This window comes from Anser anser, assembly GCF_964211835.1.
Source record: "Anser anser genome assembly, chromosome: 15".
Lineage (NCBI taxonomy): Eukaryota > Metazoa > Chordata > Aves > Anseriformes > Anatidae > Anser > Anser anser.
In genome coordinates, this window is record NC_139736.1 from 7,405,908 (window position 1) to 7,433,702 (window position 27,795).

The window sequence follows — 27,795 nt, forward strand, 5'->3', positions numbered from 1 at the left end:
CCAGGATGACTGGGGATGCTACAGGCTGTCCTGCAACAGACAAGTTTCCAGGAAAGCTCAAGCACCCTCCTGGTAAAAAACATCTTTTCCATACATTTCAACAGCAGGCCAGACATCCTGCTGGCCTCTCATGGCATCAGCCCGGTGGCCTGCCATAACCTCAGCGTGCCCTTAAAGCAACATTCCCAGCTTCCCAAAATAGAGCATGTGAACAGATGTTTTGGAGAAAAGAAAGCAAACATCTGTCCTGCTGGAAGCACAAATCCTCCACACCCAGCCCTGCCATCCTGCAGCTTGGCACCGACCCACCCTTAAGTCTCGCAGCGTGGGGGCAGGCACAGGGAAGAGTCCAGTTCCCACGTCACAGCAACCAGCATCACGCTGGATTTCAAGCGATGCGCAGCACCAGGAACAGCCCGGTATCACTAATGCAAACCCAGGCTGGCATCCATAGGATCTAAGCAAAGAGACTCGGGGTTAGCTAGATGTCCTAACAGTGTTTATTAAAAGGAGTTTTGGACATGGGAGATGAGCTGCTTGGTTGTGTGATGGAGCGTGCATGGGGACCACGTGCGTACATGCGGTTCTGCTCAGTTGCTAGCACCATGCAATAATGCTGAACAAGTGCAAGAAGTCACGGGAGCGCCGGGAGGAAAATCCTGGCTGCTACTTTAATTGAAAGTCCGCTTGTTTGCTATGCTCTCCGCCGGCAGCTCCAGCACTTTAAATAAAACATGACCAGTAATTTATTTAGCACGCAAGTTTTTGAAACGTTCCTTTGCACTGCTCTAACTAATTTATGCCACAGAAGATTAACCCTGATTTTGCTCCACACGTCTGTGCACTTGGAGCAACTTGGGGCAAGATCCACGTTAAGTGTTCTAAAATACAACATTCGGTCACCTTCAGTGCTGCTCCAGCCCTAGATCTTCAGAAAAAATATGACCCAACCAATGATCCACTCCCTCCTTCCTAAGATTCAGTTTTACTCTTATCTCAGTCAGTGCTTTTTCTTCGGGAACATCCAAGCTGTTATTTGTTCTACACGTTATGGGGCTGATCAGATGATACGTGGACACCTCTGAGCAGTCAGTACGGCTCCAGCTGCAAGACTGAAATAAGGTGAAAGACTTTATGCTGTATGAATGAAGAATTTACATGTGCGCAGACACCAAGTACACACCAGTGTAAGGTGGTTATTATGCTAGAGGATGAGCTTCCTGCAGTTATCTTGAAACATTGCCATGAAGCTCGGGACAACTCTGGGGGTAGGTTTGCACTGTCACAGTGGTGTCAAAGTCTACACTGAATCTCGATTTCAGTCACCCCCTCTTCTCATGTGCTGGGAAGTGGGTGCATATTTGTGTATGCACAATTATGTGCGTATATACAAGTAAACATGGATAAAATGTGTTCTTACACAACTATACACACGCAATGTTTGTGTACACAAGTTACTTTCCCAGACCAAAAAAAAAAGCGAGGGAAAGAAGTATATTGCTTATATAGCTATTAAATATTTATCTGTATCTCACTTCATGTACACATTACTGAAATGCAATCTGAAGGGGAATGCTTAGAGCTGGTTTTTGGATTTGTGTTGTTCTAGCATGCTTAATAGAAATCTTAGAAGCAGGTTGTAAACAAAACAAAAACAGCAATTCATAAAATGATAAACAATAACATAATTAAAAGTCAAAACTGCCACTGAGAAAAGCTCTTCAAGATTTAGCTCCCCCTCTCACCTCTGCTGTCAGTGCAGACCATGTTATTCATGCCAAGAAAACAAACTTTCCTAAATACTTCAGGTTTAGGCTGAGCTTGTATTGGGTGGAGAATTGTAAAGACCTGAGCAGCAATAAATCCTTTGAGTCGTAAGTGCAAGAAGACCATCTCACGTATGTAGCATCCTTTTATTCATGTTGGGAAAAGTCTATTCTTTAAGCCAAAATCAAAAGAGCACGTGTCTCACTGAAATGCTTTTTCTTTCATAAACTCTCTAAACATTTCAAACTTTGTGTAAAACACTGAGGAACCCTCTCCAACCACTAAAGGATTGTTCTTAAGATCCAGCTTAAATTTCCTTGTTATGGCTTGTGATGACAGGTCTCTTCAAAGGTGGATAGCTATGAACCTTGCATTTATCCTTAACCACACTTTTTGTTCCCTTATGTGAGCAAAAAGGCAGTTTGTGTCCAAATACTGCACAACCAGTTGATTCTGCAAGACATTTTGGTACACGGTAGTTTAACTGGAGGAAAATCAGGTCTGGGAAATATTCAGGCAAACCATCAAATCCAAACAGACCAGGTGGTGAGAATAGCATGTGAATGCCTTCTTGTACATGATCCAGGTCTAAAATTATCCTTGAGAAATGGTTTATATTTAAAAAACAGTTTGATAGCTGGAAGACAGTAGGGGAATTACATAAATGAAGATCTAGCTCAAATCAAGCCTTGCCGAGACCAAGATGCGATTTTAGAAACTAACCCAACTAAGAGGAAATTTGGTTCTCTCTCCAGGGACATCTTTGGGTTCTCACTACACAAATAAAGGCTGTACAGCTGCCTAGGTAAGGATATACAGCACAGACCAGCTCTTCAGCACCAGGAGCTGCTAACAAGCCAGCTCAGACATGCTGAGCTACTGAAAATACAACAGCTCCATTTGAATTAAACCTGCTTTCAGAAAGCTTTGCTTACCCCTTTCCATAGGAGGGTGCACGAAGACCCCCTCACTCTGCAGCACTTGCTGGACAACACCAACATGCATCCAGCTGCTCCGCTGGCCCTGACCACCCTCCCAGTTTGCACAGCATGCTACAGAGACACTATTTCCTACCAGGACAGGCAGCACCAAGCTCTGGTGCCATACATCGTCAGCCAGCTGCACTTGATTATTAGCGAGGGTGTCAGCATGAAACATTATTTCTCCTAAAAATCTTTATTAGCAAACAGAAGTGTGCTAAATATTTAAGGCACAGTTACATGATCTACTGCTTAATGTAAAGTGCAGGGAGAAGGCTGTACACTAATCTGTTGAACATACAGCAGGGTTCATCTTAAAGGATCATTGAATAGCAATCAAGATGCAGCGGCGTTGGGCGCTGGTTATTCCACCGCACAGCAGAGATCATATTTAACGATAATGAAACAACGAGAAGGCCCATCTTTTTTGTGGTTTCAATTTTGCCGTCTTCAATAGCTATTTATGTGGTGGTGGCTGCAGAGAACAGGGTGCAACTCTACTTGGAAGGAGTTGTGCAGAGTCTGGTTTGGGAAAAAATAAATCTCACTGGGATCTCCCCAGCACGGCCAGGTGCACCCAGAGCTCAGCCATAAGGAGCGTGCTTAGAAATTATGATTGAAAGGAGAGATGAGAAAAACAGGACCACCTCTTCCAAAGGATCTGTTCATAAAATCAGGTGTTTGCATTTCTTTTTAAACACTGCAAAATAAGTAGTTAACAACACAACATGCTGCATTTAAAATGCAGTGCTATTTTAGACATTTTCTGAAGGGGGCGGGGAGGGAGTAATAGTGAAGAAATTCTTGGATCCATACCTCTCCCAGACACTTGAGTGCCCAAAACATACACCGCTTTGTTATTTGATCCCATAGCAGCAGCCATTCCTTTCCCACAGCTGTGGTGTTCCCAGGCAGCAAATTCCCTGGGTCCCATGCATGCACCCAGACCCCACTCTAGTACTGTTGGTACCCAGAAAATAAAGCGACTGCATTGTGTCCATATTGATTTTGCTTCCCAAAGATGTTCTAACTCTACAGAGCCTACAACTCACATAAAGATGATCTGATTAACTCTGCAATTGTGCTTATTGCTACTAGACCCCTTTTTTCTTCTTAATGGGATTATTGATTTAGAGTTTATAGCAACTTAAATGTAACAGCAAGACATGCTGTGCACAGAGACAGAGCAAAGAAAGAAACATTCACTTTTAACAAGAACAAAATAATCCTTCTCTGCGCGTATAAATGAAGATAGCACAGCTATTAAAATAATTGATTTGTCAACTATCTTCTTGTAAAACACCGTGATTCACGTACTTGGTACTGGTCCAAGGGACAGCCACTGGCTCTCACCTGATGCTGCAGCACCTCCCTCCCTGGACATGCCTCTGCCTTCTCAAGATGGGTGAGCTGGCCTGGTCAGAAGTATCCCGGAGAGGGGTCGGGCAGGGAGGAAGGGAGTGAGAACTGCCCGTGGGCAGAGGAACACGAGACAACAACCAGATACTACACCTTACAAGGGTAGGAAATGCAGCAGAAAGCCACAGCACAAGCTGTCCCTCTCAGTGGAGTTACTCTGCAGAAGAGATGCTCTGCAAAACAATGCAAAAATCTATGTAGAGGAAAAATCCAAGCTGGTCCTTCCAGAAAAACAAACCAACAAACCTCCACTAGACTTGATTCACTTTCTCCCCACCTCCACCCTTCATACTAATGCAATTCAGAGGAGAAGGGGAAAAATAAAAATAGAAAAGAAAAGAAAAATTTGGAATTTATGCATTTACCCTAACAAAATACCCATCTCCAGTCCAATTCTACAGTTAAGGAGATTATGAAGCATTTCCCTGAATTAGTCTGGGAGTATTTATTAGAGATGCAAAGTGATCCTTCTATTTCAGCTCCCATGAAAGATAAAGATAACATGTAGATCACAAGAGTTGAAAAAAAAAATACCACAGAATATTTCAAAAAAAAAAAAAAAACACTGAAGAGGAATTCAGTGCCAAAAACTGAGGTTGCTGTAGAAATCTCAGAATATTACTGTCAAGAAGTACCTGTGTACAGGGAAACAGTACACACACTACCGAACAGTCCAAGAGATTCAACCCCTAAATAAAGGGGGAAGAAAAAAAAAAAAAAAGAAAAAGGGAACAGATATTGATGAGCTCCAAGGGAAGTGCTGGGAGGAAAGCCCACACATAAATTAGGCTGCGGAAGACTACTGGGATTTCAATTTTGATATATTCATTGTACAACTCTGTAGCTTCAATTAAAGTCCATGGTAAACAAATTAAGAGTGGGGAAGCAACAGATTTCCAAAAGTATGTCTACAGGGAAGTAGCAACAAGTGGCTGTATGTTCCACACGAATCCATACCAGGCCTAGCATACTCACTGCCATTTTTAATTCTGAAACAAACGTATATTCTACTAAGTGAACTTACAGACTACAAAGGACACCACAGTAGTAGAACAGGATGGAAAGAGGCCAGCAGTGTGGCCTGGGTAGCTTAATAGATTGGAATCTTTCCAACAAAATAGATTTTAATAAAGCCAAGACACGGAGCTATATGTCTAGGAACCAATGAGCATTCTGCATGAGGAACCACATCCTGGAAAGCAAGCTGAATAAAGGATTTGTCAACATAAAGAACAAGCAATTTGTTAGGCGTTCCCAGTGGCAAAGCAATTAATATCATCCTTGAATATATGAATCCAAGAACAGCATCTGGGACAGAGATGATATTTGACTTCTCTACAGGGCATTGGCAGGAACCAATTCCTCCTTCAGCTGAAGAAAGACTCACACTAGGAAAGGAAAAAAGCCCCAGAAATTATAAGGGCTGCAAGAAAGACCCCAAAACGTTCCTAGCTGGTTATGCAGCCGAAGACAGCATGCAGCCCTTCAAAACACCTTCCTCTGCCTGCAAGGGCTCACATCCAGCCCACCTGGTGTTAAGTACCTTCTGTACCACCACAGCTAAGAACACACTCAGAGATCTATGGTTGTACTGTTAACTGAGATCCCTTAAGAACTGGTTCTAATGCTAAACTCCTGCAGGGGACTGAAGGGATGCTTCACCTCGCCCCAGGCCACCGGACTGTGCTTGTGCCCAGCCAGCGCCCTCAGTGAGATTGCTGTAGCTGCACCTTTCTACTAAACTTTTTCTTTTTCAAACTCAAGCCAAACGATTCTGTTCCACTTTTAACCCTTGTGTAATGACGTTTTTTCCTCCATCACGATTTCCCTCTACATTATTATTTTCAACGCAAGACAGTGCTGCCTATTACAAATTTCATCAGAAATATTATTGCCAAGTGCTGATGAGCAGATGTTAAGCAGCATTTAAAGATTACAGCACCAAGGTAGGTCAAGTTATTTTAGTTCTCTCTGGAATCTAGAAAGCTCTTTTAAGCTGATTTTATGACGAACCCGATTGCCTGCTTTCATTACTAGAAATTCACCATATCTAATCCCCTTGTTTCATGTGGTAGAGCGTGTGGAGTGACACATGACTGTTTCCCTTCGTTCAGTTTAATCAACCAGCTGCAGTTGCATTCAATCACCTTGACTGGGCAATGAGGCTTCACTCACTTTGGCTGCATTGAGAGAATAAATTGGTATGCGCCGGGAGACCTGAACTGCCGCTGACTGCACTGCAATGTTGATTCAGACCCATAATAATAGTCTGTTTGCATCAGTGACCCAGGATGCATGTAAAGAGTTCGGGTGAGTCTGAAAATAATAGACAATAATGCAAAGCAATTCAGCTTGAAGCTGAGCGGAGCAGTACGCTACCTGAATGCCAGTTTTCTTGGCAGGGCACCTGGTTAAAGCTAGTAAGAGAGCAAAGCATTCACAATAACTCGCTTGACTTGGGCTTTAGGAGCCTGTTTGGCCTGTAGATAGTCAGAGGGCAGAGAGGGGACACCCTCTGAAGGATGACTGAGCTCAGCAGTCAGCAAACTCGCTGCACAGCTCTCTGCAGGATGCCCAAACACAGTCTTCCACTTTTGTGACCTGCCCCAAAACCTCACCTGCAGGCTGGACTGCATGCCTGTGCCTTCAGTTCAAGAGGTGACATTTCTGCTCTTAAGCAGAGGTCAGCAGCTCACTTCTGAAATGCTGCCCAAGTGATCAAATCCACAGGAACCCCACTGATCCTCAAGAAGAGCTAAAGTATCCCTTGAGACAACAGGGCTAGGACAGATTCAGAGTCTGCTGAAGTCAAAGAAGACTCTGTTGTCTTCAACAAGCCCCAGACCAGTCAAACTAGACCAGTATTTTGCTTCATGCCCCAGCTAGCTTGACTGCTGCTCTTACCGACTGCCTCCTTTCAACTACTAGTCTGCATGTAGCTTTCTCCAAATTCTTATCATCTGCTGTGGTTGAAGATTATAATGACAAAACTAGCTTAAATAGGGAGGGAAGGAAAGAGCAGAAACAGGTACTATTATCATGATTTTTGTACCAATAAGAAGTGCCAGGGTAACAAAGTCCTGCAGTAGGCACGAAGCCTTTAGACAGACAAATCAGGTCTTGGACCTGATACACTGAGAGGACCTGTCACACTGACATTTGGGAACGTCACTCACTTGCTCTCAATAGTCATAATTAAGTTTCATTCTTCCCCATCCCCTCTGTGTTTTGGGGAAGACATGCATCAAACCCAAATTTGCACATTAAAGTATGAAACAATTATGGCAGCAAAATATATAGACAACTAGAATTAGAGGGCTCTATTCAAGTCTTGGGGTTTTTTTTTTTTTAATCTCCTGAGGAGCTGTTTTAGAAAGGCAGCTGAACTCGGAGGCATGAGCTTTGACTTCTTTTCCCCCCATCCTTCAAATTCAGAAAATAATTCAAATTCCAGGAGTGCTAAATTGACCTTGTATTCTCCTCTGCTTGCCTGCTAATTAGAGTTTAACAAGTGGCGCTTCCAGCCCTTCATAGCACATCCAGAACGAAAGTGATGCAAATGTGAACTGATAGGATCAGAGAGCTTTACCCTACCATCAATTTCTACTGAAATCCAGATGGGACATCAACAGGAATTTTGCGGACAGGGGATGGCCCAAAGCCAAGATGAAAGCAGCACTGATAAATCTGACTGTGGTCATGTTGCTCTGTTACACTTCGAACCTTTTTGAGGTTTAAAATATTACAGCAATTCCCATCAGGGGCAAGGCCCAGAAAGTGATTTCATTCTCTTCTAATGCTTTCAGTTGACAAGGTTGTCGACAGACAAGTTTTAGTCAGTGAAACGAGCACAGCTTCAGCAAACCAGGAACATTTAAATCGTCAGAGATAAACTAAGTGTTAGCAAATACAATATAGCTTAGCATAGCTCCAAATTAAATCCACTTGCAGTTCTCACCTAGGCATTAATAACGCAACATATTACAGTGATTTTTCTGGGAAGAAAGCAAGGCTCTCTAAAAATCCCCCCGCCTGTCCTGATTTTCTGCTCTGGCAGGATTTGCAAAGTTGCATTTGGCATTCACCCACCTTATTATGCATGTGGACTATTGTTAGAGGTATGATTTGATTAAACGAAGGTTTATAGGGTTTTGTTTTGAATTTGTATTTTTCAGAGCCAAAAAGCACACAAATGTTTCAATAACGCCTAAAACACTGCTCAAAAAAAAACAGTCAAATACCAAAGAGCTCATGTAACTAGATTTGTGCCATGTGCTATTATAACAGCATTGCTAATCCGAGAAGATGCAGAGGTATCAAAGGGATGTTCAGGAAGCACCAGAACAATGTTTCAGAATCAAGTACTGTCAGCTCTACACGCCTCACAATTTATGTACAATTGTCACCAACATCCTTTTATGCTTTGCATAGGGAAAGGAGAAGGCAGTGCTCTAGAACAGTTTTTGCTTCCACCATGGGCTTGTTGATATGAAAAGACCACCTGGGATACAACACGCTGCACATTGCACAGATTGCAGTGAACAGGGGGACCTATGGCCAGAGCCCACTAAAGCCAAGGGACGGTTTCCAAAGTTTCAGCAGTTCCCTGAACAACTTGTCATACAGTCAACTCCCTCCCTTTCTAAGCTGTATCATATGCCTTCTGGTAGTTCCAGCTGGTTTTTAGTACTGAAGGATCATTTCTTAATACCATTAAAAAAAAAAAACACAACAGAGTCTTTATTGGTAACATGGCCCCAGAGGTGCACAAGAACCATTTGCAAATCTGACATGGGTTTCTACAGCAACCTGTTTTCACCTTGGCATTTAATTCAGACTGCTCTAGAGCACTGCAGTCTGCATCAGGAAAGGGAAACGACTATGTCTGGTAATGAAAAGAGACTTCACACACACACCCCACAGGACAGTAGGATGAAAACAAGCATATCTGGAGTCAGTTGCTGCTGCAGTATAACCTACTGAAATATGAACTTGACCTTCAGGCAAAGTCCAAGGGGGAAGATGGTTCTCTCCGTGTCCACAATGACCACAACAGACATTATTTCCAATCTCTATTGCTGAATTCAACGACAACTTTTCCCCTTACAACACCTATTGCCATGGTCACAGTTTCCTTCCACTTCCCTCTCAAGTGGGTTATGCTGTCTTGTCCTCCTCCTGCAAGTGCAAGAAGTCTGCTACAATAACCAAGATAAAATAAGTACATAAAGAGAACTGCCAATTCTCAGCTCAATGAAAATGCCATTCAAATTAGCATCCTTCACCTGAAAAACAAGTATATGAATGCCCAGACTTTGGATTCCAAGCACTGAATGGAAAACCAGGACCAAACCCAAGAAATATTAGTAATATGCTGCTATTACTTATGACAATGAAGGTAGATAAGTTTTTTTTGTCCAGGCTTTCAGTTGCAGCATACTTGCACCCAAGATCTAGGAAGAGGGGAGAGAAGTAGAAGACAGAGACCCCGCTGCACAACCCACCCACCAAAGAGGTTGCTCCAAGAGTTAGTAAATGCCAACCATCGCCCAGTTTCCTGGGGAGACAATCAAGAGAGAAAGCAAGGTTAATATTTTTAATTAAAAGTAATAAATCAACTCTTGTTTCCTGTAATGGCTTGACGTGAATTCTCATTTGCAATATTTTTGCCATATCAAAATAGGGACCTGCTTATTTGGCAGTGATATTTATTGTGCTCAGCAAATGCTAGAACATTTCCCCCTTTAACACACAAAACCCATCTCTAAGGACTCCTCACTGTCTCCTCAAAATTACAGAAGAAAGAAAGAAAGGACATAACAGACCAGTGTAACCAGAGTAACCCACTTCAGCTTGTGTTTTCTAAAATAGTTTTCAAGTCACACCGCATTTTTGTATTTCATTTTTACCAGCATGCTCAGTCTTGTCTCAAACACTTTCTTGCTCCTCTCCCATTCACGTCTATGGAAATTTTGCCTCCAGTGTAACCAGAAGAGGAAATGCAGACTTGTTTCAGTCACGTTCATTTCTTCAGGGTAAAGTAAGCAGAAAGGCACTGAACAGCATAGCTTTGTGCAGGTACCATTATGCATCTGTAAAGACGCTTTACAGCAGTCCCTTTTCAAACCCCACGCATGCTGCAGTACACAACAGACTTCACTAAGTTTCCAGGACCTGAACACCACCTCCTGTCAATTCAGCTCACAGTAGCTCATGATTAGAAGAGTAAAATCATGGCTACAGCCCTCAGTGGGCCAACCTCATAGCAGCCCAAATCTTCATCGTTACAAAAACCCAGGCCTCAGTCTCCAAAAGTGATCTGCTAGCACCTTACCCCTGAACCATGAGATGGCACCACAAGGTCTGAGAATCCTATTCCAGCCCCTTCCATTTCCAAACGGTTGCAAATCTCAGCCCTCAGATGTTTGTACAGGTGTATTGCTGTGGTGGAGATTTGCAGTCAGCCCCATCCACATCAGAGTTATTCTTGATTTGTGCTGACGCAGCTGAGGACACCTGTACTCTTCAGTGGGTTTCTCACTTTGTACATCCTCCTGCCACTTGTGTGCACAAAGCCCTACCGGCCTTCAGGCTATTCCCAGAACAAACAGTCTGGCTTCTATTTTCAGCAGGAGCCACTGTCATTGCTTGGACTGGCGTCAAAGCAATATTTTTCTTATGTTTTTTCCAAATCCCAAGCGTAGGGGAAAAAAAAGGCAGACATTATTTTCTACATAACTTGTTCAAACCGATGTGCCAGGTCTTAAATTCACAAGTGAGTGTTGCATTCTGTCCCAAATACTTTGTTTAAAGCTCTTCCAAGCTGACCTGTGTAGTCAACAGCACCTGAGTAACCATAGCAGCATATTTGATCAATGCCAAATACTCATGAACAGACGCACAGAAACTCGAGGTGGAATGCACAACGCCACTAGCGAAAGCACTGGAGCTGCTGCTGAACAGGAGAGCAGAGATAGATCTGCTGTTTACCAAGATGACAGTCACAACAGGTGAGCAAGAGTGCTGATACACCTCAGAATTAAGAAAACACAGATACACAGATGTAAAACTGGAAACCAAACCAGCTCTGGAAGCCCCCAGCATTGCCTGGATGCCTGGGACCAGCACAGTTACTCAGCTGGAAAGTTCTGATCATCCCTTTGCAAAAGCTTTGTAGGTGCTAGCTTTCAGTTTGACAAGAGCCCCCCAATGGGCTAGAAGTCCCAAGCACATCATATTGACAGCTGTTTTCCAGTTCTATTAAATTGTACTTAAGACAGAGAGGTATTTACCTACTGCAGTTATCCCCGGAGCTGGCTGCTAAGCTCCAAGACCTTGGAAGCCTTGAAAAACCTAATTAATGCACTCCCATAAATAATTCGATCTCTTAGGAGGAGATGTACTCTCCACACAGTAAGTAACAGCTTTCTTTAATGAAAAAAATGATTTGCCAATGCAGATCTGTATTTTATTACAGGTGTTTATCAACCATTTATAATTGGCCATAAAGAGAAGAAAAAAATAAAATAAGGCAAGAAGAGAAACTCTAACCTAAAACAGAGCACCTTCCTGCAAGCTACATCATCCCTGGAAAGCAAACCTAGGCCTGTTCTGTTCTGTCAGCCAAAAACATCTCCCGAGGGAAATCTCACACTAAATTAAGAACCAGTGCAGACTATTTCTCCCAAGACCCCTTTGCAGCTGCAGGGACAGAAGGTTGCACAGGACAACCTCTCCCCAGCTTCGAGCCAGCAAGGAGGCAGCTGCCTGCTCTGTGCCCTCTGAAATAGGGGGAAAAACAACTGCTTCCTATTACAGGTAAAACAGCCATGTCTGGGACCACAGCACAATGGCACAGCAGGCTTCCCACTGCAAATAGACAGCAATCAGTGAGTATAATAGTAAAACGGAAAGTTATAAATCACCTGTTTACCTAGTGCTGTTACCCAGGAGGTTTAAACACACTCTTTTTAACACAGGAGTATGCCCTTTAAATAGGTTTCCTTTTGTCCAGTGGGATCAGGAGAGCAATTCTTGTTGTGGTGATAAGCCTAGGTGACCAACTCTGATGCAATAGCATAAGGATTTCAAATTAACCATAAGCTGGTTTAATTTTATTTTTTAATACTAAATAAAAGAGCTTCTAGTACCTCAAAAACCATCTAGGTCCTTCTACAAAATATTCATTCGGTTCCCTTTCTGAACTCTTATCCATTAATCTCAATAAGCACTCCAGAACCACTGTCAGGAACAGCTTAGTGCTCTAAGAATCAGGGCAAAACATTTGCAAAAACATCTAGTTTGGAAGAAAAGCACACACCACACCACTGATGAGAGAACTCATCAGTGAGAACTTACAGAGAACTGCCTCTGTAAGGCAAGCTCTGCTCCCCACGATCCCACACAAGCCGACCAGGAGCGAGGGGATGGGTTGGTGCTGTTGAAGAGCACTGCTCAGCACCCTTCACACGGCAGGAGCACCACAGCCATGGGCAGGAGGTTGGAAACACCACCAAGAGCTCACCTGCTTGGACAAACACATGCTGGGAGCCACCTCAGGGGAAACACCAGGGCTTCCATAGCAAATAAACTGAAGGTCTCCCAGTAGCATCAGGCCATCAAAGAGCTTCTGTACGTGAAGCTTGGCTAAAACTCCAGCCCTCACTCATCCCAGCTCTCCTACAGAGTAAGAAATGGACCTCTGAATGCCTTGTGCAAATTTATACTTTTCTAAGTGCAGGCTTTTAGCAATGGCTATAGCCAGGGGTGCAATTAATTCAATTCTTTCCAGAAGATTTTTAGCTCTGTAAAACTCATGTATTATTTAAGCCTCATAACTAAACTGTGAACGTTATCAAGGTCCAGTTTTCTCCTTTACACACAAGAGAAAAAGAAGAGTTTTGGTGAAAGATCTCTGCAAAATATTCCTTAGTACCTCCAAAACCCTGGGAGTCCCTGGCTACCAGTAGACCTTTCATTTCTGCTGTGACTTTGATAGTACCTGACTCTCTCCATCAGCAGATCTCTAATTCCTTGCTGTGTCTAGTCTCAGATTCCTACAGCAACATCAAGGGAGCATCATCTGTGGCAAAAGCTTTTGCCAGGCTACTTTCTTCTGTATCTGCACTCCACAGCAAGATTCAAGTTGCCCTGGAGGATGATGTGGTAGAGGAAGGCTGATCTTCCCTCTCAACCTGAAGAACCAACAGCAACTGGTTGAAGAATCCTCATACTTAGAGATAGGTGCCACTAGCAAACAAGAAATAAATCTATTCTGTAGGTTATATAAACAGTTTTTTTAGAACAATGGTTATTCTGATTGAAGAAGTGCCACCTCTAAGCATCTAATTCAATGGAGCAGGTTCACTGCCAGCCTGCATTTCACCTTTGGGAAAGGGCTGAAAAAAAACCCAGCTCTCTGGAGCAAAACAGACTCAGCTGCTCCTTTGCAATCTCACACATTCAGCCACTGAGGAGGTGTGTGCAAAAACAAGGGTTCGCTGCAAGAATTACTGTGGTCTTCCTTGCCTTTCTGAGACCTAAATTAACAATTTAACAAGCAAGCACAGCCCAGGAGCAAGTCATCCACACAAAGGAGTTGGTCTCCCACTCACAGCTGTGAGGCACAGCTGCCGTCCTCCTCCCCTCTGCAACTCCCAGCTCTAGTTAGGCAGCAACCACAGAGACAAAGCCCTTTAAATGGACAACACAATCTACGCTTTCTAACAGCCAGACAGATAACATGATCCCCCCCCCCTCCCAAGCATCTTTGAAGGAATATAATCTGGATTTAAACCTACCAACCAACAGCTAGATCCTTTGTCATTCAACAGCCATTAAATGCAGCAAATGCATACAAACAGAGCAGTGCAAAGCAGAAACTAACTGAACAGCATTCGCACCCAAGAAGCAAGCTGGGGACCTAGCCAGTTCACAGCTCCCAAGAGGTCGACTTGTTAGGATCACTGACACGACTCTTAGGAGTCCTAGCTCTGTTTTTTAAACAGAAACAGATTTTCTAGAAATCTGCATTACTGCATCTTCCAAGTGCTGTAGCTGTCAGTCAGCTTTCCATAAGTTATTACTTATGTGCATTCAGAGCGGTTTGGGAACCGAAGGTTGTCTTGTCACTTCCACGCTCTATAAACAGTCGAGATGCTGGAATATGGTAATATTTACTCCTGTTTTGCCATCTGCTTATAGACGCACATAAAACATGTGACTCCCAGAACGTGGAATAGCAAAATAACAGCTATGGCTTTTCATTGTGAGATAAAGGTAAAAAAATAAAAATCAATACACATCTTTTCTTCTTTTTAATGAAAAAGGTAGTATCGTGCAAAAGATAAAATATTTAGTGTGTGTGTATATATATATACAAATCTTCTCAATAAACACTGCTTAGCTATAGTTTTTACTAAAGAATAAGCATCTTAAAAAAAAAAAAAATCCTGTCTCCAGATCCCTACAGTCTCAGTTATGTAATCAGTCAATAAAAAGCAACCAGAGGGCTATGCTGTTTATCTTTAGCAGAGAAGATCCATCCAAGCTCTAGGTCAGGTTGTAACAGGATGAATATCCCCAAACGCCCTCTTGCCCAAACACTTTGACATACCTTGGAAGAAAGCAACTACTTTTAGCATTGATTTCCATTCCGAAGCTCTGTTACACTCCTGTAGTTGAATCTTTTCAACTTCTCACAGCCAAAGCAAAGAAGTCAGGCAGCTGCTGCCCAGGACCAGCCCACCTAAGAGCAGCCCCCAGAGCAGGTGTTCTCAAGGTGCACTCAACGAGGCAATTACAGCCCCCACCCACCACCACCACCACCACCACCACCTCCCCACCCAGGTGCAGTTTCTCACTCAGGTGTTCATTGCTAGGCAGTACCAAAGACAGGACTAAAATTGTGAGCGTGTTTGAGTAACTCTCCAAATAAAGATCAGCATGGCCAACTGAAGAGCAAAGCCCTTCTCCTTCTCCCTACTAACAAACCAATCCCAAACACCGAACTGCCAATGATAGAGCGCTTCTGTCTGCAGGCTCCCAGCCATGCAGGAAGATGTCCAAGACAATTTCACCATTGCATCCTTTCAAGAACAGAGTGAGATCTGCAAAAGCTATTTCCTAAAGGGCAGCCCTCACCCCAGAGAATGCCAGTCTTCAGTTCCTACAGTTTATTTTAAAAAAAAGCTGATAAAGAAGGGTGGATTAAGTAGAAGGCTGATACCCCTGCAGGTCTCTGACCCGTAAGATGGTCTCACAAGATGAGAATAGAATGAAATTTTACACTCTCCTTGACCTTAGGACATACAACATTGGGATGTTGAGGTCTGTTTTTTTTTCTTGCAGGGATGGGAAATACCAACCCTGTTGTGGAGATTTTTTCGTTTGTTTAACAAATCCAAATGAGATCTTTTGAAATCTAATTGTGTAATATTCCATAGAAACCTCAAATTCTCCATGGATGGAGAAGGATATCAGAATGTCAGAGCCAGAGAAACATTTCTGCTGCAGCTGATTTTCTCTTACAGAGAACACCATCAGCTTGTTAGCTTACCAAGCAGAGCATTTTGTTTACTGTTAGATGCTGTGGACGCCACACTTTACAACTGGCACAGATGTACTGCCTCTGCTACCACACTTCAACAAGTCTCTTCTTTCTGTTTGTTGAACTGCTCTTCTCACACTGGCTTGGGACTCTTAAGATGCCTACAAGCTCCACTTTCATCCAGCAGCAAACTTTTATACTTTTGGTTTCTCACTACTGTAAAAATGAAAAACAAACATTTACTCTGTCCCATCCCACTCCCATAGAGCCACCCCACAAACAAGCACTTGTCTGATCACAGCAGGAGGTGATGCCTCAGAGCTTGCAACACCCCCCGACGTCCAAATGTAGAGACTCACCCCGGGGTCCCCAGGCAAGGTAACACACACAACTCACACACACACACACACACCAAGCCCCTTTTGGTTCACAGATTGTGATTTAAGACATGTAGGGAATTAAGGCAACTCCAGAAAAATCAATTTGTTAGGTCTGTACTTCTATCAGACTAGAGAAATATTAGCAGAACTCACAGCAATAATGAAAAAGAACATTCAATGTCTTGTGTGACCACAAAGTAATTATGAGACTCATTTTACATTGCATTTTAATTAAAAGTTCATTATAAGAATTTTCTGTTAAGAATAGCATACTACATATTAATGGAAATATGTAACTTTATCCTACAAATGGGACTGTCACCATATTATTCTTACAATTCAAACATATGAAAAATAAAATATGATATTTAGCTATATAAATTCCCCCTCCCCACCCCTTTAAATTCTTTTTCTTTTAAATAACAAAAGTATTAACTCTTTCCCAGTACAGTGCATTTGCTATCCGCGAGCCACAAACTAAGTAGTCACGTCAATGCCAAGGAAAACAGCAACATTGTTTGCAAAATATTTAGAGAAAATGAAAAAATATAGTAGTCAGCCCAGTGCTTACAGAAGAGAGACAGTCAACAAGAATTGAAAGAACCAGCACATGTTACATAGGACCATTATAATAACATAGAAAACAGTGCAGAAGACTTATGTTGGAAAAATATATAGTGATTCTTAGCAAGCTGAAACTGAACTTTGGCACTTGCTCATAAAAAGGCCTTTCAAAGCAAAAGAAAACAGAAATTCACCTAATCACAGCTTGTATATTTAAAGAAGAGACATGGACTAAAGCAAGAGAAACAATAGAGAAAAGTTTACAAGCCAGGTCACTACAAATTCAGTACATTCAGCCTACAGAAAATACAAATACAATCTTTCATCCAACCATCTATACAGGGATCCTGGCTAGGGAAAGACAGGCTTTGGGACAGAGCCTTACCTGAAGCTTCTCTACTTCAGTGGAGCTATGCTGATTACACAGCCCTTTCTGCAAATTGAACTAGAATAGCATGTGTCAAATACATTGCCTCCTTATCATAAAATAAAGATTTCTGAACTGTAAATTAAGAAGCAAGACCATTGCGCTCAGACAGTGGCGGTTCTGCTCTATCCACAGTTGCACCATAATCACTGTAATATAAGGATAAAGTGATTTCTTTAAAAAGGGCTAAAAAAGAATGGCTTCAATTCGAAGGGGAGACAATGGACTGGAAGGAAGGATTCACATTTAGCCTGTTAAGTCTTCGTGCTGTGTTAGCACTGCACATTAACATGTTAACTAGAGCACTCCTTTTGACAACTGCTCCCCATCCCTGTCAGAAGAACTCATGTCCTAAAGTAGGGCCTAACCCAAAGGCAGCTGCAGGCCAAAGCATATTTCTGGATCAGCCCATAAGAAAAGAAGGGCTGCTCTAGACAAGAAGTGCTTCTTTCATTGTCAGGCTCAATGCCCCAAAACTACGGTGTGTTGTGGTTTTTTTTTCCACTGAGGCAATTTATTTCATTTTTTTAAGGAGTTAGGGAAGGACAAAGAAAAATAAGTGCTTTAGATTGCACAGAAGATTGTCCTACTAAAGGGGGCACTTGAATGGGAAACAATTGCAGCTATAAATCTAGCAGACGCTCTTCACATGTCTCCACAGGCCATTTAGTTGCACCTCCAAACACATCAACGTTGTTATCAACCCAGGGTATGATGTTGCCAGGCATGTTGGTAGAGCAGTTAGCAATATTCATGATGTCTTCAGCTTTTAAGACCCTGTCCCATATATTGAACTGGCTCATTTCCCCAACGAAGGCTTGAGTTGCATCAAATCTTCCTCCTACTGTGTCCTTCAGGCACACAAGAATTAGGATTAGATGAGAAGATTATTTCAGCATTTTCTTCACCAAACTTGAAGACCCTCCCACCCACAGCCACGCTGCTAAAAGGGGGCACAGAGGTAAGTGACAGGGACAAGCAACTTCAAGTTTCTAGAAGGGCTACTTTGAACAAGATGTCATTCTGTGGAACAGGTAAAAGCTCCAGTCTGAAATGGTTCCAAACAATTCAAAGCAAACAGTAGTGACTGTACATCATCACACAATGGTATACAGTCACCTACAGTTACAGCTACACTTAACTAACCCTGCCCCCAAGCAACAGAGCAGGAAGGCAGCTTTAAATATTGAGGCTGATTTAGGACTCATTTTGCAAGCTTGGCACAAGAAAGCTTCAGCAAGAACTACATAGATGCGTAAGATCACTCAAAGCTTCATAGCTATAGATTAAACTGTTACTGCAGCCCTTGACCAATGGTCCACAGGGACTACAAGATGGGATCTTTGGATCTGGATTCACAGGCTTCTGCTGGCTGAACCAAATGAGTAACGCCAACTGTTACTGCGCAAGCCTGAAGTGTTTATTTGCTCAACTCACTACTAAAGGACAGTGTGATCAGACTAACATGGAACTGGTAGCACAGGACAGAGCCAAGCATAGTACAGGCAATGGCAAGAGAGAGTTACAGAAAAAGCTGCCAGCCATTTAATAGTGAGCTGGAGCATCTGCCGTGCAGTGTATTAGGATTCTGAATTTACCATTCTGTCACTTTTGTCATGGGTAAGGAGCTACTGAAATCAGCATCAGGACAAAATTAATTCTTCATTGCCTTGCCCAGTAGTGAACCTGGGAATCCTGGAGAAAGAATATTTCCTGCTATGCGTTACAATCAATTATTTTTATTAGAATAATATATATATAATCATCCAAAGAACAAACAGATAAAAACATCACGATAATAGAGCCACACAATTCATAGTTAATATCTCATTAAGCTATTGCCTAAAACAAAGGATTTTGAATATTCTTTTCCCATATTCAGAAAGGACTTACCCTCAACCTCATGAACACCATCTGTTGGCAATACTAATATTCAAACTTTATTAGCATTTGCATTAAGAGAGCTATTTACCACTACCTTTAACGAGAAACCAAATATATGATGTAGAATTCATACCCTTCCCACTTATCTTTAAAGTAGACATCAACTTCTAAATTAGTGACAGAATCCACTACTGTAAAGATGTGTGCACCTGAAAAGCCACACAACTCAGCCTAGAGGGAATTCCCCTTGGCACTTAGGTTATCAGGATAGAAGATCCCAATACACCCACAAGAACTCCAGTGCCCAGTTGTTGGTCCCCTCATCCCCATAAACACTTTCTTTCATCTAATCTGGGGCTCTGGGGCTAACATTCTGACTATTCTTGGGATAATGAGGAGAGGAAAAAAAAACCAGCAATATGCTAAGGGGGGTGGCCAATTTGGCTTCAATTAAAAAAATTCAAAGCAAGTAGGCTTGGTCTGCTTTCAGGAAGCTCCTTTTTGATTGTGCTTACACAACAGCACTGGCCAGTTCTGTCCTTTTCTCTAACTTCAGCGGCCACTTTGCTAGCACTGAGCAACCTAGCTCTGAGGATGTCATTTAAGGTATTACCCAGATCATTGACAAAGCTGCACCCTGTAGCATTAAGAGTGGGGATGAGTTGCAACATGAATATTCTGAATATTTAATAAATTAAACATATTATACCAAAGTATGATTATATTAAGTATTTGTTGCTGTTTTAATCTTTCAGATACTACATATACAAGAAGACCAAGCATTTACAAGCAAATTGACTCACAGCTGCTGTTTGCTTGGGGAGTCTTTATTTCCTTTTGTCTTTTTTATTGGGCTTTTTGTTTGTTTGTGGGGTCATGTGTGTTGTGGGGTTTTGTTTTGTTTTTTTTTAAGCAAAACAAAACAACACAACCTTGGAACACACAATCATTCACTTACCTGTTCCTGACCCAGGATCAAGACACCTCCAGGTTTAATTGGATGCCAAGGAGCAAGATTCTCCCCAGTGCCAAGCTTCTCTCCATCCTGAAAAGCCTCCCACATTCCATCTCTTGTTGTCCACGTAATACAGATATGATGCCATTTTCCATCACTAATGAAGAGAGGGAGCTGGGCAACCTACAATGAAAACAACAACAACAAAACCAAAGAATAACGAATGTTGTAAACCAAGTCTGGCAGTTCAAGCATGATGTTTGTAAAGGGCCTGTACTTATCTACTGTCTGCAGAGGCATAAACTTCAGGGGCAGATACTAATCCACATTTTCCTATTTTGTCCCAGCTCTCCTGTATTCAGGAAAACGGGCGTGCTTTTTATTCCAGATGTAGGACCTTGTTTCATCTGTAATCGAGACACAAGTACCAGAGTCTAAGCTGCTATCAACCCAGTGATACTGCACATTTATCTGCAGCATTTACTGAAATCTCACTGCTAGCTTTCACTCCAGTGCTCATGTTAAGTTCCTCTTCAAGTCTACAGTTTGCCTGCACCATTTGCAGTGAGAACTCTGACAAATAGATCGGTCTGCTGTGGAGGCTGTTATGCAGGGATTCTGCTCCTTTAGGACTTTGATCTAAAAGCTTACCTAAAGACATAAATGTAGTGGGCTATGAAGCAGCTGTGATGTGGGAGAAAGAAAAACTTATCAAAATGTTAGTACAACTGACACAATACTTAACGGAAGAAAAGTTATTGTGAAAAAACAAGCATGCTCAAGTCTCCTTCTCTTCCACAAGCCATTAAAAATAACCTGATTTCAGTTTTATTGATTTGGCAGGATGGTAGGACTGTTACAAGTCCTTAACCATCCATGTGACTGAACCAGCTGAGTTGTGCTGTAAATCTGTAAACACCTGATCCCTCAGAGAACAGTGAGTTACTAGGAAACCTAACAGGCCCAAGAAAACAAGGGATGTGCCTGAAGGCAAGTTACACTACAGTACAGCTTGGGCAAAGTTTAGAATCTAGTTCTGCTCACACTGATTCAAATCCACTCACTTCAACTATTTACATTTTATAATTAACCCAAACAGAAGGTGATGAAAAAGGAAGTATCCAGTCCGTTTTAATGCAGAGTTTCAACAGGTCTTGTTTCGCCTCGGGTCTAATTCAAAAACCATCAGTGGTGTGAAGTCATACGGGACAATTAGATGTTGCCTTCTGCATCTAGACATAAGTCTGAAAAAGTTATGTTTCAAATGATGTTCTGTCACAAAACATAATAAAAGTAGCCACAGTTACATGCCTTTTGCTCTCTACTTTTTGCCAAGGTAACTGTAACATAACAGAACTTTTAGGATTATAAAGATAAGAATACTGCAATTAGCTTAGATCTCACAGGTGTTGTAGTAGTGTGGCTTCAAACACTGCTTCTTTTTCATAAAAAAGAAATGATGGGATACAAAATTCAAGAGGCTAAGATCCGCTTGTAACTTGAGAGGACAAGCACAGCATACCTAGATGTCACACTGCCTTGCCTCAATACACAAATACATATACCATTTGACTTTGTTAATAGTACTTTTATGAATTTGCAACAAACAGATGGGCAACAACAGACGGGTACACACTCTTCTACCATCCCAAAGGCCCAGAGGCGGTTCTCTCAGAGAGAATGAGTTACCACAGAGGTACCCAGGGTTCAGGCATAGAAACACAGTGTTATTCTGCCTATGTAGACGTGAAACGGATTCTTACCTTATCGTTAATTAGCAGTTCAATCGGATTATTCCCCCACTCTATGAGGACAATTTCATTAGCCTGCCCAGGAACAGCATATGAGAATGGAGTGCCAATTCCAGGAGAAGCACTTGACCTCAGCCATAAGCACACAGTAAAAGCATACAGCTCTGGCAGAGTCTTCTTGATCTTCCCATACAAGTAGTTTGTGCGAAGAGGAAGGGACACTTTGAATTCATCAGGTGATTTAAATGCACTGCTACCTAGAATTACATTGAGGAAGAAAAATCTTTAGCATCAACCAAAACAATATATATGTAATTCAGGCTAGGAAAATAATATAATTTATACTGAGAAACTTTAATTTTACTCATGTTGAAGAGGATACTAATCTTCAGTATATTTTTTGTGTCAGTGTTGATTTTGCAGCACAGTTAGAGCATACAACTAGATTTTATATACATCATGCTAATTACTTCTTTTTCCTCCTCACTCAGAGCAAAATAATAGATGGCATACAACTAATGAGAGGCTATTAAATATTTTCTTTCTTCATTGCTCAGTTCATGGCTGGAGGCCTTCCTATCTCACACAATTCAAACTGTTTTAAAACATATTTACTGTTACTAAGCAGTGAATCTCTACTATACTCATTATTAAAGCATGACAGTGTTTCAAAATGATGCTTCTTTTCCTATTACTTCTACACAGGGAGCTAGCAGCAGTATCCCAATTTTATAGATAGCAGACTGAGAAACAGGTTGATGCTCTTGATTTGGATGGCCAATCTGAAATAACAAAAAATTTAATATATTCCAGAAAGCTTCCAAAAAGCAGTTAAATTTAGAACTGTTTTCTACCCATAGACAAATCCAGTAGAGTTCTGAACTCAAATATAAAGCTGAAGTTCAAAGTGACATAAAGAAAAATGTGATATAAACTTGTGAACTACCAAAATGATGCTGATGTAGTTATGTGCAAGTAATTTTTTAGATTTAAGTATATTAAATGGAAGAGAGAAATTCCACATTGTGCCCAGAAAATAAAACCCCATTGTTCTGTAGTAGAGTGTCAACCTCAACCTTTTAACAACCTGATTCCCACCCATTTCCTTTACTCACGTTCCCAAAACAAGTTCAATCCAAATGGCCAAATTTCACACTCCAATCCAAATGAAGAGCTGCTGTCACAAAAGGTTGCCACAATTTTCATATGAATTTTTTAAACTGTTGGCATTCTTTCAGTTCTGATTCTCAGAAGCAACTGAAGTGTTTTGACTGCATTTTTCACAGAAAGAGGGGGTGGAAGAAGAAAAAGCTTGTCTGATGCTTGCGTCTGTCTTGAGGACCTTACAGCCCCAAAACTGCAATACTCCAAATTTATAAGCAAATAAAAGTAGGGTCTTAAGGCTAATGTTGAGCAACCTCCACTAGGCTAGCACAGCCCATGTCAAAATAGTAAAAAATTTACTCCATTGAGAGCGTTAGTCACTGTGTGAAAGAGCTTAAGGAAGCAATAATAGGTTGGAAAAGAACAAACAATATTCATCTTAATTGCACTTTTAAGGTTTGTCCTTATGACTCAAAAACATCCACAGCTCCAAATGGTACCAAGATTCTCCTGTTCTGGGCAATGTGTACATGCACAGTGAAAAACAGTCCTTTTCCTAAAGAATCTCAATTGATTGTGGACAAAGTGGGCAAAAAATATTGTTATTCCCTTTTAAAGGGGTTTGGATTTAAATATAGCAAGTGACTTGTCCGTGTTTCCAGCAAAATTATGCATCACATTTAAGGCCAGGCGCTATCAGTTGCGGCATCAGTCCTCCCATCAGTCCTGCTTTTTATCGAAACACGTACTTCGGTTGAAGGAGACAACTGGTATAAATTACCAGAAGACTTTGGCAATCAGGACAGTTGTATGAACTTCAAGCTCTTCTGCTCCACTGGTAACTAAAGACTTCTGTCATAGTGGCAGATAAAAATCCCAAATTCATACTGCCACCTTGGAAGGTTAGTTCTTCCTCCAGTTACTTAGTCTCAGAACGACCAGGTGCTTATGGCACTTTAGTTAGTTGGCAGGAATAGATGTTAAACAGCATGTCATTTAAAATAAAAGCACTGTAGAAATGCTGTTTTCAAAAAATGTCAGATCACTTCAAATACTGACTGCCTTTAATCTACAGATTCATTAAGTTGTTAGGTCATTATTACCCTCACCTTGATTTGACTGAGGAGCCAAAGGCACAGAACAGCTAAGCAAACCGTGTTGTAACAGACAGCAAATTACACAACCAAAAGAAAGCCTGTGTCTTGATTGCTGGCCCAAATACTTCACTTCCCTGGAGACTTATAGGAAGACAGCCCTCTCTCTTCCCCACACACACACAAAAAAAAAAGCTGGGAAGGGGCTATTTTTAGCCCAAGCAAATTACACATTCTTGTTCTCCCACTACTGCCTTTCTCTTTCTGATGACTTACTGATATGAGTCACATCTTTCAGAGGCATGGACTAGTAATACTTGCCACATAAGACATTAACAGGCCACCAGTTCTCCAGAATTTTAGTTGCAGTGTAGGTTTTATCTTAGCTCTCAGGAAAGCATTAAATGACAGAGTCAATACCGGAGTTCTTCTTCCTCCTCCTCTCCCTATCCTTCACACTTTTTAAATGAAAACATTAATGCAGTATTATACAAATGGTTCCATTAGGCTTCGTTTTAAAATTCATGAGATATGCATGTTTATGCCATTTTGAAAGCACGTCCATTAAGCTCCTTTTACAGACAGAGCCTATTCACTTCGGAAAAATCATTTAAAGATTGGACAGTGATATTTAACAGTACTCTAGTCCTACACTGTCTACTTTGTAGGTGTATATAATCAGTCCAGAAATACAGTTCTGTTCTTCAGCTCATTTTCACAGACATTTGTAATTCAAATAAATGGACCCTACTCAAGCATACAGATCTCAGTAATAATTAACCCAAGTATCAGATTAAATGACCAGGATTAAGAGAGTGTCCCCCATTGGCACCATGTGTAATCTACTATAAACTCCAAAGGCTATGTACTTGAGATAGGACAATTCAAGTATCAGCAGTTACTCAATGGCATATCCAGCAATAGAAGGAAAGACTTTATTCTACCAGTGACATTTCCAAAGTAGCAGGAAACAGTTCTGGCAAAAGACACCATTTATTACATCAAAGGCAGTGTGCTAATTAGCTTAGCCTACATTATTTTCAGTCCAAATAAAGGCAGCTCTACTTAGATGTGTACTTGACATTACCCAGGTAATTACCTGACACCAATATCATACTTCTTCCTATTTCCACTTGCCTCTTTATTTAACTTTCCACCTCACAAACACTGAGTATTTCATTCTAAACACTCACATATGCCAAGATAAGAGACAGGAAGCCAAAGCCATGCAGGAAGCCTCTGACAGAAGGAAGAAAGGAATTTTGCACTGTTAGAAGGAAGAAAGGAAGGAAGAAAGTATTTGCACTGTTACCTAATATTCAGTCCAGCACTTTAGCCAGGAGCAGACTGTTGTCCTTTCCTCAACACACACATTTAAACTAGTGTGGTGGAAGGGGGGAGGAGACAAAATAAATCAGCATGGGGAAGTGTTTAGATTCTGTGCAAATTACCTTTTTCTAATTCAGACACTCTTTCTAGCAATGCATTCAAGGCTGTCTCTGTCTTCTGCCGATGGGCTGATGTCTCATTATGAAGCAAAGATTTTTCATCCTCAAGCTCGGCCACTTTGGTCAGGAGCTGGCGTTCCAGGTCTCCAAGCCTCCGCTGGAGCATCTCTCGAAGATCATTAGGCAGTGCTGCATACGACACATTGGCTCGGAGTTGGTGCTTTAGGGGAAAGGAGAAGAAAAAATTTGCCATTTCTAAAACAACAAGTTAAATGTGGATATGTTTCTGACTAAAAGGAAAGAAAGCAAGATCATCGAGTTCTCCAGCAAGTACAAAAGAGGCATTGCTTTTTAGCACTTGTCATGTTCAGTGCTTTTATCAGCACCGTAGCAAAACAGGTCCTGAAACAAAAGGGCACTTTTGTTAGAGGCTTCCAGTGTTTCACATGAAGGAGTCTTCATAAATTCAAGTTCAATAAAATCAATGTAGGAAGCCAGGTTTGATGCATTTCCTTTACTATGGGTACATGTGGTGCATAAGTCAGTTTTTGCTTTACTTACTGCAAATGACATTACCAACTTCAGTAAATAGAAAAAACTATTATTTCAACAAAAAAAGTTTAACAACTTCTAAAGCAAATTTACCAAACTAAAGTTTCCTCAGTTTTGACTTGCAGAGTATGGAGTCAGATGCTCTTTAGATCAACTGTAGAAACTAACAGTGAAAGCATTTTTCTTTAAACTGCAACAACCAAAAATCTTTGTTAAATAACACTGGTATCTTTAAGCATACCAGGAAACCAACAGTTCCACCTACCTACATCTCACTCTAGTGGAGCTTCCCTTCTACAACCTTTTAAAAAAAAGAAAAAAGCCAACATCAGGTGCCTCGAAAACCCAGCAATGTTAATGAAGAGGTTGTTACACAACCTGATCATTCAGAACTACCTGAAAAACAGTCCCCAGTGTTTAGACCTCAGAGAATAACCTTTAGGAAGTTACCATCCTCGCCAGCACCACTGAATGCTTGTAGGAGACAGGACACCTATGGATCTCTCTGTGTGTGGAAGACAAAACACACTGCCCAGCACCATTCATGTGGGATACTCTATAAATTGTTTCTGTAAGTGCCACTCAACCATGGGCACTGTCCAAAAGCATATGGAAATCCTTTGTCAGCGAGCTTGGATCAAGTCCCCTTTGTATTCAGTCACACAGAATCACAACCTTTTTATTCAACACCAGCCCTAAATCCATCACCTCATCTTCACAACCTGCCTTACTCAAACTCCTTGTCACCACTGGCTGGCTCAGCACCATACGCCAAGGTCTTATCGCTACAGATGTCAGCGTTATACCTCAAACCCTACGAAGCCACATTCCCAGAAAATTAGGCATATTAGTACAGAAATCAAGCACTGAAAAAATCCCATAACCTCTCCCCCACACTGAGGACACACTCGGAGAGGAGACCTTCGGGCTGCTACCATTAAGCCGAGCAGATGAGCCAAGACCTCAAGGGACACCGGCCAAGCGACCGGCCAGCTCGCAGAGCTCCACACAGCCGAAGCGTGCTGGTGGTGTCATGCTGAGGGCCTCGGACAGGAGGCTAGGGCAGGAGGAAGGCTGCCTGCCCGGCCCTACCTCCAGGCTCTCCAGCCGGTCCTTCAGGGTCTGCATGGTGCGGCTGAGCTGGTCGATGACCTGCGCCGGGTCCCTCGGCAGGTCGCCCATGGTGTCCTTGCCCTTGCCCATCTCCTTCTTCCAGGGCTTGCCGTCGGTGTTCTCGCAGCGGCTCAGCTTGCCGGTGAGCTCCCGGATGGCTTCCCTCTGGCTCCCGATCGTCTCCTTCTGCTGCAGGACGGTCTCCCGCAGCTGCAGCACCGTGGCTTTCAGCTCCTCCTCGGGGGGCAGCGCGCCGCCCTGCATGGGCACGGGGGGCAGCGGGCAGCCGGCTCCGGCGGTGTCCAGCGGCAGCGAGGTGCAGACGAAGCGGCTGCCCGGCGGGCTCTCCTGCTCCCCCGCCGCCCCCCGGCCGCCCGCGGCTACGGCGAGGAGGAGCCCGGCGACCACGGGCAGCATCCCGGCGGGCACGGGAGGCGAGGGCCGGGCGGGGGACGCGGCGCTGACAGGAGCGGAGCGGGGACGCGGCGCTGACAGGAGCCGCCGCCGCCCCGTCCCGCCTCGCCGGCCCGCGGCTTTTATGAGGCGGGGAGGGGACGGGGGGGCGCTCCCGGCTGCCGCTGGTTGGCTGCGGCCGCCGCTGACGCCGCTTGGTCCCGGGGGCTGGGGCTGTGAGGGGGAAGCCGGCGGGCGAGGGGCTTGAGGGGGGCCCGGGCCAGGCGGGGCTGCTGAGGCGGCCCCCGGCTCCGTGCGCCCAGGTCGGGGTGGGGCTGGGCAGGTCACGTCGCTTCCCCGCGGCTAGGCCCGCCCGCGACAGCGGTGGCTTGGAGCAGCGAGCTCCTGGCTCAAAG

General features: G+C 42.8%; 2 protein-coding genes across 3 annotated transcripts in view; both read right to left on the reverse strand.

Moving 5' to 3' along the window:
- Window positions 1-16,153, reverse strand: part of LOC310882121 (uncharacterized protein) — an 81,424-nt gene extending 65,271 nt beyond the window's left edge. For both annotated transcript variants that reach the window (XM_083800418.1, XM_083800417.1), the window contains exon 1: window positions 14,782-16,153. In XM_083800418.1, the coding sequence (XP_083656544.1) occupies window positions 14,782-14,819 (38 nt within the window). In that variant the 5' untranslated portion in view covers window positions 14,820-16,153. The remainder of the gene's footprint in view (window positions 1-14,781) is intronic.
- Window positions 16,154-16,307: 154 nt separating this feature from the next.
- Window positions 16,308-27,526, reverse strand: NPTX2 (neuronal pentraxin 2). Its single transcript, XM_083800386.1, has 5 exons — window positions 26,966-27,526; window positions 25,325-25,541; window positions 21,688-21,932; window positions 19,928-20,107; window positions 16,308-17,936 (listed from the first exon to the last, which is right to left on the reverse strand). Exons 1-5 carry the CDS (start codon window positions 27,401-27,403, stop codon window positions 17,709-17,711), a joined length of 1,308 nt encoding a protein of 435 aa, XP_083656512.1. The 5' UTR covers window positions 27,404-27,526; the 3' UTR covers window positions 16,308-17,708.
- Window positions 27,527-27,795: the final 269 nt, after the last annotated feature.

What these genes read in the sequence shown, in the direction of transcription:
- NPTX2 (XM_083800386.1), bottom strand. Translation starts at nt 27,403, where the DNA reads ATGCTGCCCGTGGTCGCCGGGCTCCTCCTCGCCGTAGCCGCGGGCGGC. An exon ending in AGTGTCTGAATTAGAAAAAG is followed by an intron (nt 21,933 to 25,324) that starts GTAATTTGCACA and finishes ATGTAATTCTAG; the next exon opens with GTAGCAGTGCATTTAAATCA. An exon ending in TGATCCTGGGTCAGGAACAG is followed by an intron (nt 17,937 to 19,927) that starts GTAAGTGAATGA and finishes GTGTGCCTGAAG; the next exon opens with GACACAGTAGGAGGAAGATT.